Genomic DNA, 20,572 nt, shown 5'->3' with positions numbered 1-20,572 from the left:
CCAACTTTCCATAAGAGGGCACAGCTCTGGGCATGTGTCGAAACGTGCAGTGCCACATATACCACCCACTGTTTTTCAATTTGAGCAACTGTCTCAAGCAAGGGAGAGGGCTCCTAGCTTGTGGAAGGAGAGACGTAGCAGGAGTTGTGGGGCAGTTGGAGTTGAGGTTCCCTTTGTGAGGCCTGAGGATAAGCAGATACGCTCTCTGGAGACATTTTGCCTCTTCTTCCTCAGGAAGGAGAGGCTCTCCCCTCCTTAGAGCTCTTAAAGCAAAGGCTGGTGGGATGTGTTGAGATTTTTGTTCAGCTGCATGTTGAACTCTATGTCACAAGTGCTTAAGGAGTCTGTAAGGAAAGAGATAGGGAAGTAGAAATAGGAGGGGGGAAGGATGAGGAAGAGGAAAGGGGAACTGGAAAGAGGAAGAGGCAGTGGAGGAAAGATGGAGGAAAAGTTAGGGGACAGGGGAGGGAAAGAAAAGGAGGAAAAGTGAGAAGGGAAAGAATAGAGAGGAAAGGGGAAAGGGTAGGGGATGAGAAAAAAGAAGGAAGGAAAATAAAAAAGAGGGAGGAGGGGAAGTGAAAAGAAAAAGAAAAAGAAAGGGAGAAAGAGAAGAAAAGAAGAGGAAAGGGAAAGGCGGGGATGAGAAAGAAGGAAAAAGAGGGAAAAGGGAGAGGAAGGAAAGGGAAGGAGGAATGAAAGGAAGGAGAGAGAGAGAAGGGGAAAGGGAAGGAAAAAGGGAGAGGAAAAGGAGGGGAAGGGAGGAAGGAATGGGAAGGGGAGGAGGGAATGGAGTCGAAAGAGGGAGGGGGAGGGAGAAGGAGGAGGGAAGAAAAAGGGGAGGAGAAAGAAGAGAGGGGAGGGGCGGGGGAGGAGGAGACTGAGGAAAAAGTAGGAGGGGTGGGGAGGAAAAAGACAGAGAGGAGGGGAGGGGAGGAAAGGGGGAGGGGCGGGGAGGAGAAGGGGCCGGGGGAGGGGCCGGGGGAGGGGCGAGGAGGAGACGGGGCTGAGAGGAGGAGAGGGGGCCGGGGGAGGAGAGGGGAGGAGGAGGATTAGGGAGGGGAGGAGGCGGCGGCTCTGGGGCAGGGAGGGCGAGGAGCTGCGCTCCAGAAGCCGCCCTGCCGCCGCCGCCGCCGCCTCTCTCTCCCCTCCGCCGGGCGGAGGTGACGCGGTCCCGTCTCGCGCTCCTTCCGGGGCCGGCGCCTCCGCGTCCCCGGGGGGTGGAGGCTTCTCCGCCGCTGGGGCCGAGGCCGAGGCCGGCGTCACCGCCCGCGCCGGGGATGTAGCGCCCGGGAAGCGGCCCCGTCAGAGCCCTCGGCCCGCGCCGCTGCCACCGCCGGAGCCCGACCCGTAAGGGCGCCCGGGGCTGGGGGGTCTGGGCTCGCCGGGACCTCGGGGGTAAACATTTCCGGGCCCCCCCCTCCGCCGCGGCCCCGGCCCCCGTGCGTCCCCGCTGTGGGGCGGGGGGCGCGCCGCGACGCCGAGGACCTGCGGGGAACAACCGAAGCCCGCGAGCTGTGCGTGGGCCGAAGCCGGGGGCGCTCCGGGGGCTCGCCTGCCCTGCGCGGGCCGGCTGCCGGGACTTAGCTGGATAGTGTCCTTCTCGGGGCCGCGGCGGTGGGCGCGTTTTCGGGGGGAAGGTTCAGCACCTTCAAAGTGCTCCCCCCCCCCCCCGTTAGCCTTCCGACACGCCTGGATGACGGCGCTGGGCCCCTCCGTGCCCCCTGCGGGGCTCGGCCTCCCGGGGACCGGGGACAGCTGGCCGAGCGGACCCCCCGCGGGTTGGGGAGACACTGATACATCCCGTCCGGGCTCGCCGGGGGGCGGGTTTGTCCGAGCGTCTTAATGAGTGGTGAATTTCTTCCACATCATCTCGTCCCGTGTGGTCTCTCGTGCATTTCCAAGCGTTAGCTAGAAGGGAGCCTCCTAGGCTTGGTCGGTCTGCCCGGGGGCCGGGACACCCTGTGGTAAGAGCCCCTGGTCTAGATTTGTCTTTTACTTTTCCGTACCGGCTCCGACATCCGTGACTCTGCTCACGTCGTCAGGGTCTGGCAGTGACCTAACTGGAGAGCGACCCACTCCCCTGTGGTCCGAAAGCTAGGGAGCACCGGGCGGAGGGGCCAGGGGAAAGGAGTGGTGGGGAGAGGTTGGACCCAGAACCCAAGTCCTGGTCATTACCTTAGGTAAGTGAGACGAGGCTACAGGGCACAGGCCTGTTTAGAGCCGAAGTAGAAGTGACAGACTTTGTATATTTCTTTAACTGGATAAAAAGTAACATTTCCTCCGATGAGGCTTTTGCGGTGGTTTTTTTTTGTTTGTTTGTTTTTTTGAGGTTTTGGAAAGTTATCAGTCCTAAAAATTCTACTGTGGCGCTCCATCCATGGGGTTTTTGCTTATAGAACTATCAAAAGAATTGTTTCTGTCTGGGATTCCTCCCATAGAGGAATTTAGAAAAGCATTTCTATTCCCCCCAAAGAGTATAGTGTTGATTGAAATTAGTCTTTAGAACTTGAGTTTCTGTTGGAAACTCAACTTGAAGGGGAGACTCCTGTAGAGTTGAATCTTAAGCCTGGAAGACTGCAACCTGGAATCGAGAACCTCTAGTCCCCGTGACTCCTAGAATTTTGTGGTTGCCAGGCGCTGCAAAATATTACTACCTTCAGTCTAGGAGACCATTTTCCTTCAAAATGTCACGGTAACTCCAACAAGTAGCAGGAATTATTAGCATTGCTACCATTAGACTTTCTATTGCTCAAAACATTAAATACAGACTTTTTAGTCTAATAACCCTGATCCTCCATGATCTTGTTTCATGGAGTTTTGGAAAGCCTACTAACACTTGAGCCAACCACAATGGTCCACTTGATATATCTGAAAACATTGGTTGTTTTTTTTTTTTTTTTTATGTAAAACTTTTTATTTTTAAAACATATCCATAGTTTTCTCCGTTCTCCCTTACAGAACCTTGTGTTCCGATTTTATTGGCAAATAATCCAATATACTTAAACATGTAATTCTTCTATTATTTAGCTGGTCACCATAAACCACATATTTGGGAGATTTGAGTAGCCTGCTGGGCAGCTGTATTGACACAAAAGACCCTCTAGCACTTAAGATCATTAAAGTTGTTGGCATTGTATTTTTAGATACTGTTAATTGTGTTGATGGAAATGTGCAGGTATCTTGAGCCACAGATCCTTGAGGTTGAGTCAGCTTCAGATCCCAAGGATTTATAGGATCAATTCCAAGGATTTAGCTGATCCGCAGGGACCCAGCAAAGTCATTAACTTTTTATTTCTCTGATATCCCTCCTTACCTGCCCTGCCAAACTAAGACCAGAAACTTTTTCTCATTATCATATTCAAAGAGGATTCTTCATGTCCTTCTTGAAGAGGCTGTAGCAGACCCATAAAAGAGCCGGATTCAGATTCGGAGTCTGGTGACCTAAGTTTGAATCCTACCTCTGCTCCTTGGTAGCTATGAGATCTTAAACAAGGTGTCATTTCTCTATACCTCAGTTTCTTCAAAATTAAAATTAATTTTAAATTAATTAAAATTTAAAAATGAACTATAAATTATAGCCCCTTTCAAGTCTAAAGCTGGGCTTCTTTAAACTCATAGAATGGTATGTATTTAAACTGTATTTAACATAATCTTGGCATATTAGCCACTTAATGTTGCCTCAGTTCAAGACAACTGAATATATTAACCAGATGGCTTGACAGTAAATAGGAAATTAAAACTAGCTATAACAAGCCTCTAGTCAACAGATGATGCCTTCGGGGTTCAAAGATTGGTAGGAAAGCCAGATATTAATGCCTTTTCATCTCCTGTGTGCTTTAGATTTTTTTCATCAAAAGCCGTTATCACAAACTTGCCTTATGGTGAATGAAAGAACATAGTCTTCTGGGTTACATTACTAGGAAAAAGCTACCCCCCAAAAAGTTGTTATTTGTGTTTTGTCAGTGCCACTTGACAGTCAAGTAAGTAAGAGATGAATCCTGGGATCTGGGAATTACAGAAAATAACCCCTTCACTTGCTTTTCCTCAAGTGAAATTTCTTTTCCATCCCTTTATGAAAGAATATTAGAGTCACAGAATTTTCCAGCTGAAATGGATCTCACTAGCTCTCTAGGCCCATTGAGACAAGAAGAGAATCCCTTCTAGAGCATTCCTCAAAAATCAACCTACCTTTGTTCAAACTGCCAATGAGAGGCAGTCCTCAAAGGCAGAATACCCCACTGTGGAATCACTCTGATGGTTCAAGACTTTGAACCCATCATTAAGCCTGGATTTTACCTCTTTGTAACTACCCATGGTGCCAGTTCTTTCCAGGCTAAGCAAAGGAGGTCTGATTTGTTTTATCTATGTTCAAATGACAGATCTTAGGTTAGCCCCCTCTAGAAGTATTCCCTTGTCCAGCTCAATCTTTCCCAGTCCTTTTAGCTGATCCTTATATACCTCTTCACCATCTCCAGTCTCTTTTCCTCTGGTTGATCTTCTCCCTAAAATATAAAACTTCAGATGTGGTCTGATCAGGGTCAGCCACAACAGCACTATTCCCCCTTCCTGGAAAACTATTTCTTAATGCAGCTCAATATTTTGCTTTCTATTTTTTAAGCTATATTGCCATACTGTTCTTTCATATTATGCCTACAATCTACCAAAGCTCTCAGATCTTCCTCAAATAACCTGCCATCTCTAATCTTACCTATCACATCTTATAAAGATTTTTCCCCCAACTCAGATTTAAGACTTGATATTTTTCCTTATTAAATATCATTTGATTTAGCCTATCAAAACCTATTATCCCACATATTAACTGTTCCTCCCATGTTTGTGTCATCTGAAAATTTGTTAAGGTTGTGATCTATTCCTTTATCCAAGCCATTGATAAAAATGTAGAGTAGCACAGAACACCAGATAGACAACATCCTATTAGAGAACTTCCAAATAGACATCAGGCCATTAATATTTAGTGTTTTTTTGAGACTTGATCTTCCTATCTTGCCCAGGCTTGAAAGTGAAGCAGCCATTCATGGACTAGGCTCCTATACTTAGTAGCATGTGAACTTTGGCCTCCTATTTTTCCAGCCTGGTAGCCCTCTCCTCCCTAGAGGCTTGCCATCTTGATCCTAGGCAGAGGACACTGATTGGCTCTGGCCCTGCTGCATCTCAGAACTCGTGAAGACGGGCAATCCAGCAGCCTCTGCCTGCCCAGAAACAGCAACTACAGCTGTATATTACTTCTGTTTGACTTGCTCCATTGTTAAACTGTGCTTCTTACTATTCAACCATTCCTAAATCCACCATTTTGAGCCTTTCTAATTATATTACTTCTAACTCAAATTATTCTACTTTTTCTATAAGAAAGCATTAGAGGATTTTTTTATATGCTTTGCTAAGATATAGATCAAATATATCTCTAGTATGTTTCTGATCTACCAGTTTAGTCATTTTGACACAAAAGGAAATTAGCTAAATCTGATATAATCTGGCTCTTTGTGATCATCACTTTCTTTTCTAGGTGTTTATTATTCAGTATTCAGATCTAGACTTTACCAAGAGAATTCAAGCTCACTGGTTTGTAATTTTCAGTTTCTTCTTTTCTCAGAAAAAAATTAGGTGAGATAAGATTTGTCTTCAGATCTCAGGGCTCAGGGATTGTTCCTTGCTTATATATTCATCCTTTGTGGTCCCTGGTTTCCTTTTCCTCCCTCTCCCTCCAACCCCCAGTAACTAGACTTTTGATGGATCTGAGTGGGAATCCAGCCTCAGACTCTTGACTTTGTGACCTTGTGGGCAAGTCATTTAGTCTTTTTCTGCCTCAGTTTCCTCCTGTAAAATGAGGATGATAATAGCACTTACTTCCCCGAGTTGTTGATCAAATGAGATAATATTTGTTAAATGCTTGGCACAATTCCTTCTTGGAATTGTTTCTTTTTATGTTTTTAGAGTTTCATTCAAGAGAACTTTCCATCTTTGCTGAGCAGCTTTTTAGCCTGTATCATTTTAGTCCATGGGAACTAGACAGTGTGATACAAAAGTAGAAAACCCGAATTTAGTCTTTGAACCTTAGCTTGACTCCAGGTCAACCTGGAGATCTAACCTCAATTTCTTTATATGTAAAATTATGGGAGAGGGATAAAAACTAAATGATCACTGATGTTCTTTCCAGCTCTAAGTTAATGATAGCACTCTTAGCAGATGATATACTTAAGAACAGGGGTGGGGCACTTTTTTTTTTTAAACCAAGGGCAATTTGGATATAATATCATTTGAGGGCCATCCAAAATAATCAACTTCTAGAATTCAAATAGTAGGAGAGTATTGTACCTACCTTTCAGTTCATCATCACCTCGGTTTACCTTAACAAAGGAATGATTTTATGGGCCTTATATAGACTTTCCCCAACCCTGACTTAGGGAATACTAGAAAACGAGCTAAAAAAAAGTAGTTAAAATAATTAACTTTAGCAAAGTTGCAGAATATAAAATTAACCTACATAGATCATTAGCATTTCTTTATATTACCAACAATGTCCAGCAGCAAAAGATAGAAAGAGAAATTCCACTTAAAATAACTGAAGACAATATAAATACTACAGTCTTCCTGCCAAGACAAATGTAGGAACTTATATGAACACAATTACAAAAGACTTTTCATATAAAGTTATATCTAAACAATTGGAAAAATATCGATTGCTTATGAATAGATTAAGCCAATATAAAAATTACAGTTCAATGCTATACAAAATTACCCAGTTATTTTATAGAGCTGGGAAAAAATTGTATCAAAATTCATCTGGAAGAACAAAAGACAGTAGCAGGAGAATCAATTGGGAGGGGGCAAGGAATGTGAAGGAAGGTAGCCTAGCCTAGCTATACCAGATCTGAGATTGTATTATAAAGCAGTAATCGTCAAAATAATCTGTTACTGATTAAGAAATAGAGTGATGAATCGGCGGAATAGATTAAATACACAATATACTGAAGCAAATGACCATAATAATTTCACGTTTGAAAACCCCAAATATTGATTGTTTGGGGACAAAAACTCCTGGGAGAACTAGAAAACAAGATACAGAAACTAGGTATAATGCAACATCTCATTCCATATACCAAGATAAGATCAAATGGAGATGATTTAGACATAAAGGATGATAGATGTCATAAGCAAATTAGAGAAGCATGGAATAATTTATCTGTAACTTCTTTGGTTAAGAGAAAATTTAGGCCCATGTAAGCTACATTAAAATGTAAAATGGATAATTTTGATTAAATTTTTAAAATTTTGCACACACAAAACCAATGTAGCACAAATTAGAGGAAAGCAGAGAACTGGAGGAAAACAATTTCTAGCAATTATCTCTTATAAAGGCCTTATTTCTCAAATATGTAAAGGACTGAGTAAAAGTTATAAGAATATGAATCATTTCCTTCTTATAAGTGGTTAAATAATATGAACAGGCACTTTTCAGAAGAAATCACAACTATAATATTTAAAAATGCTGTAAATCACTATTGATTACAAAAATGCAAATTTAAAAAAACTATAAAGTTTTACCTCAGATTGGCTAATAGGGCAGAAAAGGAGAATGACACATGTAAGATGGGATGTGGGAAAATTGGAACTAATGTACTGTTGGTGGAGTTGTGAATTGATGTAACCATTCTGGAGAAAAATTGGATATTATGAACAAAGGACCTATAAAACTATGCATATCTCTTCATCCAGCAATATCACTTCTAGGTATCTGTATCCCAAAGAATAAGGAACAGGACCTACATGTAGAAAAATAGTTAGGTAGCTCTTTTTATGGTGGCAAAAATTGTAAATTGAAGGGAGTGCCCATCAATTGGGGAATGGCTAAACAAAGTTTGGTATATGATTGTGATGGAGTTGTGCCATAAGAAATGACAAATAGGATGCTCTCAGAAAAACCTAGAAAGACATACATGAACCAATGCAAAATAAAGTAAGCAGAACATTATACACAGTAACAGCAATATTGTGCAGTGATCAACTATGAATGACTTTGCTATTTTAGCAGTACAATGATCCAAGACAATGCCAAAGGACTTATGATAAAAAAAAAATGCTATCTACATCCAGAGTAAAAAAAAAAAAAAAAACTGATGGAGTCTGAATGCAGAGCAAAGCATGCTTTTGTACTTTTCTTTTGGAGGGTTTTTTGTTTAATTTTTTAGACTCTTCTTTTGCAACCTGACTAATAAATGTTTTGCATAACTGCACTATATAATCAATATATAAAATTGTTTGCCTTCTCAAAGGTGAGAGAGGAGAAGGGAATTTGGAACTCAAATTTTTTAAAGTATGTTAAAAAAAATGTATACTTAATTGAGAAAAAAAATTTTAAATGGAAGCTAATAACTTCTGGTCTGGCAGAGGTTTCTCATATACTTAACTAAGCAGTCTTTTTACCTTCTTAACTACTTTACTTTCTCAAGATTTAGGTCTCCATTTGGAATGCTTATTGACTAAAGAAGCTTGAACTTGAGAAATCCTATAAAAAATGTAGTAACTGCATCAAGACACTGAATTTAGATCAATTGCATATTTAAAACAAGGTGCAGAAGCAGCTTTGGGGGAGCTTTCCTCTGCAACATAGAAAACCTAAAGAAAATAAGGAAAAACTATGCCTCGTTCTAGTCTTGGGTCTCATTGTTTCTTTTTAAAGTCTGACTTAAAGTGAGTAGCCCACTCCCCTGGATTGGAGTTGTGCAAAAGTCTTCCTTTATTTTGTTAGACCTCCAGTTGCCTTCCCTCCCTGTCAAGTTGGACTCTGAATTTTGAAGTCAGGGATAAAATAACATCCATTGCATATACTTGTATGTGTGGTGACACATCTGATATGTTAATGACTTTCCTTGTTGCTAATGGTTGTAAAACGGAGGATATTTCTTCATGAGGATTTACCAAACCACAGGGCCCAGCCCTGTTGGGGACAGGAGAGCTGAATGCCCAGAGAAAAAGGATCTGGAAGCCAAGCAAAGATAAAATAAGAGAGGAGAGGAGAGGAGAGTGACCAAACTGGGGGCCTAGAACAGCCAATGTGATGGATTAAGATAACAAGCTAATCAGGGATGACTAGGAAGAATTAATCAGATCCAAGGAAAGTAATGAGCACTATTACCAAAAGTAGACTTTCTTCTGTTCACTTGTGAGCCCTACTCTCCTTAAAAGTTGTACTTGTATTTTGCTTTCTCCCTCCATCTAGTGAAGTTACTGCACCAAAGCAGGACTACGTGTGCTGAAAGTGGTTCTCCCACATACTGCCTTTTATTGTAGGTATGTGCCTTATCTTGTCAATTACTAGATGGTTTATGAGAATATCTCATAAGTCTTTGTAGTCTGCAGAAATCAAATATATTAGTAAATGTGAGGACTGGGTAAGAGTAGAGATAAGAACATTTATCCTGGGCATCCCAAAAGCTTAAAATTGCACCAAGGCTTTTGGACTCGCCCTTTATACTCAACAAAAGACCTACTTACTGGAAGTAGAGTTCTTATCCTCATTTTACCCAGGAAGCAGCTAAGCATTGATATGCTTGGGAAAGCATCAGATTAGGATCAAAGGGCTTGGATTCAAACCCAGCTTTGCTTCTGTGTGACTTTGGCAAGTTACTTAACTTCTCTGGGTTTTTTTTTTTTTTTTTTTTATAAAAGGAACTTTAAGGTCTCTTACCTCTCTAAATTGAGATCCTAGACTCAAGGGTTAAATGACTTGTCCATACTATTGATTAACTGGCAGAACAGGAGCTCTGCTTCTTTCCTTAGACCCCCCAGAGGCACTCTGTCCTTTGCTGATTGATGGTGGGGGAGCAGAACTCTTCTACTTGCTGGATGATTTGAAGTGTACTTTCTGTGATAGTCAGGAAAGAGAGGGAGAGGGAGGTGACTTGCTGAGAACATAGTGTCACAATCCTAGAAAACAAGAATAGATTTCAGCCTGTTGCTGAGGCTGCTGGTGTTGTAGGCTGATCTTGAGACTCTCTTCCTGAATCCTGAGATGCCTGGAACTCATTTTTATTGTTTTGGTGTCAGTGGTTTTTTGTTTTGTTTTAAATATGTGAGTCTTTTTCTTTAGTATTTTAGTTTGAGAAAGTTTCCATTTTGTTAAGGATTGCTACCAAGAAAGAGATTTCCCAATATTTCCTCCTAACATTGCTAGTATTTAGGTTTTCAGGGACCTCCTATTTTCTATTCTCCCAGAGTTCCTCTCTTTTCAAGTGTTTTAAAATATCATTAATCCTGAAAGGATTCTTCTTTATGTAAACTGGTCATTCTTTTTTATAAAGTATAATGAAACAGTAGCTTTTTAAGGTTTAGATTGCTTGTTTCAAGCAGTGTGTTGGTGTTCTGTGTAGCATCCCTGCTTTGAAAGTAGAATTTTATCCTTGCCTGAATTTAGCATCATTCCAAATAATTAATATTAATTTGTAATTAGTTTGGAGCTCAGTGATTCATGTAGTTTAAAAAAAAAAATTGATCATTTTCTTGGCCAGTTTGCCTTTTGATTTTTTTGTAAGCCAGGGAATCTTGAAGCTATTGTAGGATTTTTCCTGGAAAAAAAAAATAAGGTTTAGGTTACCTGGGTTTTAAAAAGTATTTCTATGTTTGTTCTGATGTTCAAAGTAGTCTGAATAGACTCAGGCTAAAAGTATGTCTAGGAAGTGGTCAAAGGGAAGCTTTTGAAAAGCTGGTTGGGCCACTGTGGGTGGCAGAGAGTAAGGGTGATGCCCACTTAACTTCAGCTTCCTGCTTGCAATAAATTTTTGCTTGTTTATGAGGGTGGGAGTGGGTGGAAGGGTGATTGTTATTCAGGATCACTTGTTTTTGTGATTGCCAAATCTAAATTGTAATCCTGAAATGGCCAACTTCCTAGATCTCTCTGGGAGATAAACTATTCTGGGCTGTCAGCCACCAAAAAAAAAAAGAAGAAGAAGAAGAAGAAAGAAAAGGAAAAAATAGACTTTTTATATGGAAAACAGGTGTGGCTGCTCCTTTACACATAAAACAAAACTTTTGTTTAATTTATTTAATTCCTATCCTTAGCTTTGATTATTTTGACTTCAACTTTTTCTTCCTTATTCTCAAAATCCAGTCTCTCAAATGAAACAGAAGTTGTAATCTGGGCTGTATATAGATGTTAGATTGTCCGTCCTCTGTGGATTAGTGGAGCTCTAATAAAGGATAAAATTACTGAGGAGGACTTAAAATAGAATTCATTTAAGGCTAATGGCTCTTAGCCTATCTACCTAGTTCTAATCTAATCTCCACCCTTGTGCTGGTTTTGGAGAGGACTGGCCTTCAGGAAGCAAATTGAGGACTGTCCTGCTGTATACACCACTGCCTTCTATTCCACATTAAACTACCAGAATGACAGTGTAAGAAATATAAAATTGTTAATACCGCCTGTTATTTTGTGTGCTTATTTTTAGCGTCTACCATCAAAGGGAGGTCTCTGCCCCTTAGGACTGGGAAGCTTCAACTTTCAATCATACTGAAGTGGCTGGTTGTGGGGGTGCCAACCAGATGTCTTCCTGCAAAGGATCTGTGGTGGGGCAGGGCAATGGGGCACCAGCCAGTAGCCGAGAAGCAGACACAATGGAGCTCGCTGAGCTAGGACCTCTACTGATAGAGAAGGGTAAACGAATGACCCCCAATTCCACCAAAGTAAGTAATTTTCATGTACTTTTTTGTTTTGAACGTTGTTTTGAAGAACTCTGTCAGATTCCATGCTTAAGAGTTTGCAACTTTATTCTAAGGGGAGAAATCAAACAGAAAATAGCTTTGAATAACTGGAGAAGACTCATTTAAGAAGGCCTGGGAGAAAAATGTCCCAAGTTGGGAGAGCCTCAAAGCACCTGAAAGGAAAGGTGTGGTCCTCTTTGGGGTCTGGGTGTTCTTCTATTTGTTTGCCTGGGTTTAAAGGCTTCTTTGAGCATTTGAAATCCAAGCTGCTTCCAGTCGTGCAGCCTATTCTGGCGATGTGCTTCGGACACTGCATTTGAGACAGGATTTCTACAAAGATTAGGTTCCATCTGATTGGTTGATTGATTACTTCTGTCCCTGCCATTTCAAAATAAGATGCTTCCAGAGTCAAAAAATCTGGGACGGACTTGAGTCTGTATCGGCAGAATTGCTTATAAAGCTTAGCTCTTCAAAGGAAGGAAGGTCTTTTAAAAACATTTGGGGTCGAGCATCTTAGAATTGAGTGACTTGGAGTGCTACATTTGAGAAGAGTGGAGAACCTTTTGGTAAGAGTGAAGCTGAGCTTCTAAGACATTGGTATGCTGGTGAACCCATCTCAAATTACTGGTTTTAATTGTGTAGCATAAATTACAAAAGAAACCAATTATATTGAAATAAAGGTGCCATTTATTCCCCCATCCAAGTTCACAGACCCCCTGAAATCTATCTGTGAATCTCAAGTTAAGAGCCTCTGCTCTAGAAAGTAGAAGGAATTATCCAAGCTTAGGATAGAAAGAGCTGCCCCAATTCCCTAGTGCCTCAAAGGACAAGTTGTGGGGTAAGCTCCATCTCAATAGAGTCTTCAGTTTTCTTTTTAATAAGTACCTTAAGCCCAGTAGGAATTAGGCTTTTGGGGAAGAGGTCATGTGACCCTGTGTGGTGGGGGTGTGCTGAGATTTGAGCATCTGGTCCTATGTAATATACTAGTAACAAACCAGATCATCGAGCATGTCCATAATAATGTGTAATAAAGCAGGCATATTTTGTTTTTAAAATAACTCTATGAAAGTGTTTGACAGATAAACTCTTGAGTTTCTCTTACTGCAGGTTGAAGAAGAGCAAACATGCCCTGTACCTCAAGAAGAAGAGGAAGAGGTGCGGGTATTGACATTGCCCCTACAAGCCCACCATGCCATGGAGAAGATGGAGGAATTTGTATATAAGGTGCTGACTGTGGTTGTTTGTTCTGAAGTTGGGGAATAATCCACAAGATGGGGGGGGGAGACAAGTTTAAGAGGTGACCCCAATTCCAAGCATGTGATGGATCAGAATTGTTCTGTTTGTATGTAAGTGTTGTTGGAGCCAAGAGGATGTTGCTTTTCTTTTTTAAATAATGGAAGTAAGTCAGGGGCAAGCCTGGCTGGTCAGTCACCACGGTTTGCTGCCTCCTGTGCTGGTTGGTGCAAAGGACATTTTGAAAAGATATAGAACATTTCCACTCATATTTAGATTACTGTGTTGTGACAAAATATGGAAATTCAGAAAGAAAATTTATTTTTAAATCCATTTGACAGAAGTGGGCATCAGGACTCTGCCAGCTTCATTCAGGCTTTGCTTTGATTCCTGCCCAGAGAAAGGCATCAGTCCATAGGAGCTCATCCAGAAGTGTGTCTATTTCAGGTATGGGAAGGCCGCTGGCGGGTCATCCCATATGATGTGCTCCCCGACTGGCTAAAGGACAACGACTACCTTCTCCATGGTCACAGACCCCCCATGCCTTCTTTCCGTGCCTGTTTTAAGAGCATCTTCCGTATCCACACTGAGACTGGCAATATTTGGACCCATCTGCTTGGTAAGTAGTGGAATCCGAGAGTGCAGAGTATGACTGTTTTGATCCTGGAGGTAGTGAGGAGAGACATTGGAGTTTATTGAATAGAAGGGAAGGGAGTAACATAATCAGGCCTGTCCCTAGAAGATCACTTTGATAACTGAGTGAAAGATGAACTGGGAGAGACTTGAGACAGAGTCCAATCAAAAGAGTATTTCAGTAGTCCAGGTATTTGTGATGAAGGATCGAAGAGCAAGTGTGCACAATAAAGAGATTGTGAAAGTAGAATCAGGCTTTGACAACAAGGTATGGGAGGTGGGGGGATCAGGGATGACACCTAGGTTTTGAGTATGGATGACAAGGATGGTAGTCCCTTTAACAGTGATAGGAAGATAAGGAAGCTGAAACCCAGAAAGCGGCATAGACCTGGCCAATTTCAGAGACAGAGTAGGGTCTGATTCTTACTTCTAGTGCTCATTCCACTACCTCACTCTTCCTGGACTCAAATGCCAAGAGGACAGGGCACCTGGAAGTGAAATTAAATAGGAGGCTTTTTCCTTAGTGGGAGACCAAATTAAAGATTTGATTTTAGGTGTTCCTGATTGATGTACCCCTCAGCATTTTATAGTCTAGAAGTGAGAAATGGATTGTCTTTTGAAGATACAAAACATTGAAGTGTATAACATTTCTTCTAATTCTTTATCTCCGTGTTTTAAAACAAAGTTTAAGCAAAGTTGCTCATTTGAAATAGTGCTTTTTTTTATAGAGTATTAATAGAGTCCTTCCCTGACAGTTTAGTTGGCAGATTCCCCTGGCTAGACTCTTAATCACTTTCTTGTAGACCTTTTCTTTTTAAAGTTAAATAGCAGACCATTCTTCATACCAGTGAAACACATGCTTTTATTTATTGACTATTCTTCCCACAGGTTTTGTGCTGTTTCTCTTTTTGGGAATTTTGACCATGCTCAGACCAAATATGTACTTCATGGCCCCTCTACAGGAAAAAGTGGTGTTTGGAATGTTTTTTCTGGGTGCTGTGCTCTGCCTCAGCTTCTCTTGGCTCTTTCACACTGTCTATTGTCATTCAGAAAAAGTCTCTCGGACATTTTCCAAGTAAGTCAAAAGTTCTTCATTAGAAAAAGGACTCTTGAATTTCTCTCTTCACTGAGAGGCAGCACCAATTGCCTACTTTCTGAGTACTCTTCCTTGCTGCTTAGCAAGATTTGCTAAGGGTTATAGGTAATGACACCTTTTTCTCTAGATCTTCACAAAAATTTATAGTAATCCTGTCAACATATGGTGCTTTCTATCTGCAAAGTTTGAAGGTGTCATCCATCCTTGTGTCACTTAGGCAACTCATCCAGACCTTGTACCCAATGATAATTTCACTTTCTGTTGACATAATCCCTGAGTAGGGGTGTGGTAATTTCTGTGTCACTGATCCTTCAAAGTTTATCTCTGCTGCCCATACATTCCTAGAAGGCCCATATGTCTGTCAGTTCACTGAAATACTCTAATTATCAAATATGATTTTTTAAAAACCTTGTTTTTAGGGCTAAAGAAGTTAGGAGTTGTTTTCAAAGAGCTGGTAAAAAATATACTGAGATCTGGCTGGGTTTTGCCAACACCCATATGTTTGAAGCAGCCTTAGGATGGACAAGGAAAGTAGTTAAAAACTAAGTTTTAGAGTCTAGATCGTTTTCAGTCAGAGGTAGAAAGAAACATACCTTTTCGAATTTTAGAGGACAAGGGTAAATTATATAAGACTAGGAAAGGGATGCAATCCGCCCAAAGGGTTTAAGGCTGTAAAGGAAAGCAGGAAAATAGGAAATATGATAAGTCAGATGGCAAATAAGACATTTACTCGTTTTTCTTTTGATTTACCTCATCTTTCTGACTTGTTTTTAGATTGGACTATTCAGGGATTGCTCTACTGATCATGGGGAGCTTTGTCCCCTGGCTCTATTATTCCTTCTACTGCTCTCCACAGCCACGGCTCATCTACCTCTCCATTGTCTGTGTCCTGGGCATCTCGGCCATCATTGTGGCCCAGTGGGACCGTTTTGCCACACCCAAACACCGGCAAACAAGAGCAGGTGAGGCAGATATGTTGTAAACCAAGGAGGGTGAATAGTTGGCCTAGGGATTCATTTGGAACTTCAGTTAGCTTCAGTTTGAGGGGAGGTCTTCCTCTCTTGGACTTAGGAAAACCAGAAGAGAGTTCTGGATCTACTTTTAGAACTTCTAATTAAAACGAATTTTCAAGGCAAAGTTCAGTACTCCTTTGTAATTTGGTAACAGACCAGTGACCACTCAAGGTAAAGAAAATAAGTGTTGGGGTCCAGGAGTTTTTCATAGAAAAACTTCTATCCAAGATAGAAGGAACTGTATCTTTTAGAATCTTATAGATTCTTAATAGATTAGAATTATAGATTGTTAAGAATTGGGAAAGGCATGAGATCAGAAACAGTCCAAAGGTTAGAGGAGAAATCTGGAAACAGAAAATAGAACAGGTCACATGGCAAAAAAGACATCTCTCTTCCTCCCATTTTTCTTGTCTTTCTGACTTTTTTATTTGTTCAGTTGTGTCCAACTCTTTTTTCTTGTGTAAAACTTGTCTTTTTTTTTTTTTTTTTTAATTTACAAACATGCATGGGTAATTTTTCAACATTGACCCTTGCAAAACCTTCTGTTCCAACTTTTCCCCACCTCCTCCCCCAGATGGCAAGTAGTCTAATACATGTTAAATATGTTAAAGTATATATTAAATACTTATTTATGTATTTAAATGTATGTATACATTTTTATCTATGTATGTATGTATACATATTTATACGGTTATCTTGCTGCACAAGAAAAAATCTGATCTATAAAGAATGTCTAACTTTTTTGAGTCAATAGGCCATACTGTCCATAGTTTGCCCTTTCTTCTCCAGTGAATTAAGGAAAACAGGTGAAATGACAGAGTAACACCTTTAGTAAATGTCTGAGGCCAGTTTTGGACATAGGTCTTCCTGCCTCTAGACCCAGGGACTTTGTCCACTGCACCACCCAGCTGGCTCCTGCTTTTAGATGCGTCAGACTATCCACAGAGATTGCTCTGCTGAGCATGGGAGCTAAGATATAGCCGAGGATAAATATGACTTTAATATTATTGATTTAAAATAGTAAGGAAAAAAACCATCTCAGAAGATTAAAAAGCTAAAATTCATGAACTCAGAGCCTAGTTATAGCATGTTGGAAAGCTTGGTTATAATCTGGATTCCATAAACGGAAAGGTTTGCCAGCAAACATTCGTAATTGAAAATGGTAGCTCCATGGCTAAAAACCTTTGTGTCTTACCATTCCCAGAAGTCACACTGGCAATTTTCTCAACCTACTGTATGGTTAGGTTTCTTAAATAATTTCTCTGCATTAATTCTTTTTTTTCCTGGAGTAAGTGAAAACCAGATACAACTTTTTTCTGTCCTGAATTTGGCAGCCAAATGACCTCCTACTAGACCAAATCCAGGAAAAGTATTTCCTATATTTAACAACTGAAGAATGACTTTTGTTAAAACACCTAATAGTTATATTCCTGGGTTTCTGAATAGACCAGTCAGAGAGGAGACAAAAATACTTCTTCCCAGGAAGGTAAAGAATATGTGTCCTTGGAATTCCTTGAATAACAGAGGCTACTGTGTGAGGTATAAAATGTGAAATTTCTATTACATTAAAAATCGTTTTGTACAATAAAACCAATGTAGCCAAGATTAGAAGAAAAGCAGAAATTTGATTTGTGGTTTCTCAGCTAAAGATTTCATATCTCAAAATTGTAAAGAACTTTGTCAAATTTATAAGAATGAGACATTCCCCAATTGATAAATGGTCAAAGGATGTGAACAGGTAGTTTTTAATAAAGAAACACTATATTATCATATGAAAAAGTATTCTAAATCATTGATTAAAGCATAGTAGATTAAATAACTTTGAGATATCTCATACCAATAGATTGGCTAAAATGATAGAGGGGGGAAATGACAAATGTTGGAGGGGATGTGGAAAAATTAAAATTAAAAAATTTTTTTAAAATTAAAAAATAAAACACTATACTATTGGTGGAACTGTGAACTTGACCTAGCCATTTTGGAGAGGAATCTGGAACTGTGCCCAAGGAGTTATAAAACTGTATACCCTTTAACCCAGAAATACCACTATTTAGGTCTGTTTCCCAAGATGGGTGGGGATCGCTGGGGAAGAATTTAGATGTTCTAAAATAGTTATAGCAGCTCTAAATGTATATTACATAGTTATAATTTGTATAAATATATAAAATAGAGAAATAGCAAAGAATTGGAAATTGAGGAATGCGTATTGATTAGGGGAATAGCTAAATAAGTTGTATGTGATTGTGATGGAATCCTTTTAGAAAGATTGAGCAAGATGGTTTCCAAAAAACGAAAAGCCTTGCATGAAATGCAAAGTAAAAATGAGCAAACTCAAGAGAATGATATAGACAGCAACATTGTTCAAATAATAATTGTAAATGACCAAGTTATTTTGAGTGTTGTAAATACCCAACTACAAAGGACACATAAAGGAAGCCGCTACCCACTTCTAGAGAAAGAACTGACAAATAGAAATATGCATAACCTGTTTTTATATATATTTATAGATCTGTGTCACATAGTGCCCTTCCCTTAACTTATAATGTAACAAAAAATTTAAAAGGGTATGTGGATTTGGCCCAGCCAGGTTTACTTTGAATACTTTTCTTTTTCTGTTCACTTTGTGTGTGATATGTAGCAAATTTTTTGACATTTATAGATTTCCACTGTAGGGTACCAAGTGAAAGTCCTTATACCTAAATAGGTATTATATTACTAATGTGACCCAGCATTTATTTTTTTTTCTTCTTCTTCCTTCAGGAGTGTTTCTGGGACTTGGTTTGAGTGGGGTTGTGCCCACAATGCACTTCACTATTGCAGAAGGCTTTGTTAAGGCCACAACAGTGGGCCAGATGGGCTGGTTCTTCCTCATGGCTGTGATGTACATCACTGGAGCTGGGCTATATGCTGCCCGCATCCCTGAGCGCTTCTTTCCTGGCAAATTTGACATATGGGTAAGGATCGATTCCTCTAATCATTGATAGGAAGTGATTGCTTTCAAAGCTAAGTAAAGGGCTTTAAGAGATAAAGAAGGTAATTCATCTTTTCATCAAAAACATTTTTTACATCTAAATCGTCTGAGCCTTTAACCTAAAAGCCTCTCTCTGCTTTTCACAGTTCCAGTCACATCAGATTTTCCACGTCCTGGTGGTGGCTGCAGCCTTTGTCCACTTTTATGGCGTCTCCAACCTTCAGGAATTCCGTTATGGCCTTGAAGGCGGCTGCACTGATGACTCCCTTCTCTGAGTTTACTTACTACAGGGATAGAGGAGGAGCTTCCCAAGTGCTTTTTAAAAACTATTTCTTTGCTGAAGCGAAAGGAAGACTTGAGTTGTCTGTTTCTGGAAGAAACCTCTTAGTAAATTCCATACCAACTGAGCCTCAGCCCATTTTGTCACTCAATGGACTATCAACTCTCAATTTCCATAGCTAGGACTGGAAGGAGTGACCTGTCCTGTCGTTCCTGTCCTTTCTCAGAACAGCAACCAGTCGCCTCACATGGACAGTGTTTTGAAACTCATGTTGAAATTCCCTTCCACCTTCCTTTCTCCAGTTATTTTGGAAATAACTAAAGAACTGGGTCTCTTCCAAAATTCTGTTTCTGGAAGAAATTTCCCCTCATTCCTACTTTGTAACCTGGCTTAGAGCTGTCCACTCTTTTCATAGCACACTTTTGAAAACAACCATAACTTGGTCCCAACTTTCCAGGGCCTGGATCTACATATATTGTAGGAACAAAGCCACCCACTTTTACCAAGCCGGCTAATCATGGAAGTGTGTCAGGCTTCATCTAACTTGTTTTAATTCCCCTACCCACCACCATTATTCCCCCAGCAGAGTAATGTAAAATTAAAGTGAAAGAAAATATTTAATATTTAATTACTAAGCTTTAAAAGGGAGCCCTGTTATCATTGCTGTGTATTTCAGTGCAAAGACTGATCATATAAAGAGGACTTATGGTATTTTAGGGGGAGTTTAGGGCCGTTAAAATTGCCTAGGGTTGTCTAATAAAGAGGTCATTCCATGCCTTCCTGTGCTTTTTTGAAAAGCTAAACCAGCATCTGTTGACCAAATGATTAAAAAGTAGCTGAAGGTGTTTCAAGGCTTATAGATTTGTGTTGCTGGGAAACCAGCCATTAATTTCAAATGACAGAATCATTAACTATTTTATCTGAAGGAATTTTTTAACAGTCTAGAGTCAACATACTATATCCTTAAAATGAAACCCACCTGGAGACTACCTGATGAGCTAAGTGTGGTTTTTACATTTTAAATACAATAAAACTTTATTTTAAAATGTAAAGACTTTTTATCGGGTACAAAATTTAAAAATCAAGGAAACTGAGCCACTGAGATCATGAGTTAAGCCCAGACCCAAAATGTTCTGACTATATCTGGGATTTTCTACCTTATTAAAAACCTGATGTTTATAGTAATATCTCCATTTTTCAGTCCCTTGTGAGAAAAATGTGGATATTCAGAAACCTGAGATGTGAAAACTTTGCTTTGACTCTCAACTATGACCTCTTTCCTTAGTAGAACTTTGATGAAAGGTACTAATTAGTTAAGTTGAAGTTTGCAGCTTTTCCTTATCACAGTCCAGGTAATGGTGCTTATAAAGCTGGTTTGGCCAGAAGCAGGAGGAATAAAAGCAAATAAGGAGCATACATTTTGGAAGTAAAGATTTGGATATCAGTACTGCTCTGGTCACTTTTAAAAACTATTCCCTTTCAATAAGAATATAAATTTATCCTGGAACTGTGTTTACTTGAGAGTTTTTAAATTATTCACAAGTGGAGAAGATATTCCCAGTATCCCTAGGCAGAATTGACTTGTGTCCAGCAGACTTGGGAAAACAAAAATATTCTAGCCAGTTGACTCT

At 40.1% G+C, this 20,572-nt stretch overlaps 1 protein-coding gene across 3 annotated transcripts; it reads left to right on the top strand.

Moving 5' to 3' along the window:
• Positions 1–1,042: 1,042 nt before the first annotated feature.
• Positions 1,043–19,927, top strand: ADIPOR1 (adiponectin receptor 1). Of its 3 annotated transcripts, XM_031937157.1 has the most exons (9): positions 1,043–1,347; positions 9,239–9,309; positions 11,463–11,697; positions 12,823–12,939; positions 13,396–13,567; positions 14,470–14,656; positions 15,452–15,639; positions 18,451–18,644; positions 18,808–19,927. In XM_031937157.1, the coding sequence occupies exons 3-9, from the start codon at positions 11,557–11,559 to the stop codon at positions 18,934–18,936; spliced, it is 1,128 nt and encodes a 375-aa protein (XP_031793017.1). In that variant the 5' UTR covers positions 1,043–1,347; positions 9,239–9,309; positions 11,463–11,556; the 3' UTR covers positions 18,937–19,927. The 3 variants fall into 3 exon arrangements, with proteins under 3 accessions (XP_031793017.1, XP_031793016.1, XP_031793018.1); XM_031937156.1 differs by lacking the exon at positions 9,239–9,309; XM_031937158.1 differs by lacking the exons at positions 1,043–1,347; positions 9,239–9,309; positions 11,463–11,697 and adding an exon at positions 11,811–11,900.
• Positions 19,928–20,572: the final 645 nt, after the last annotated feature.

The sequence above is a fragment of the Sarcophilus harrisii genome, chromosome 4 (assembly GCF_902635505.1).
Source record: "Sarcophilus harrisii chromosome 4, mSarHar1.11, whole genome shotgun sequence".
NCBI lineage: Eukaryota > Metazoa > Chordata > Mammalia > Dasyuromorphia > Dasyuridae > Sarcophilus > Sarcophilus harrisii.
This window is presented reverse-complemented; position numbering and strand designations above follow the sequence as displayed.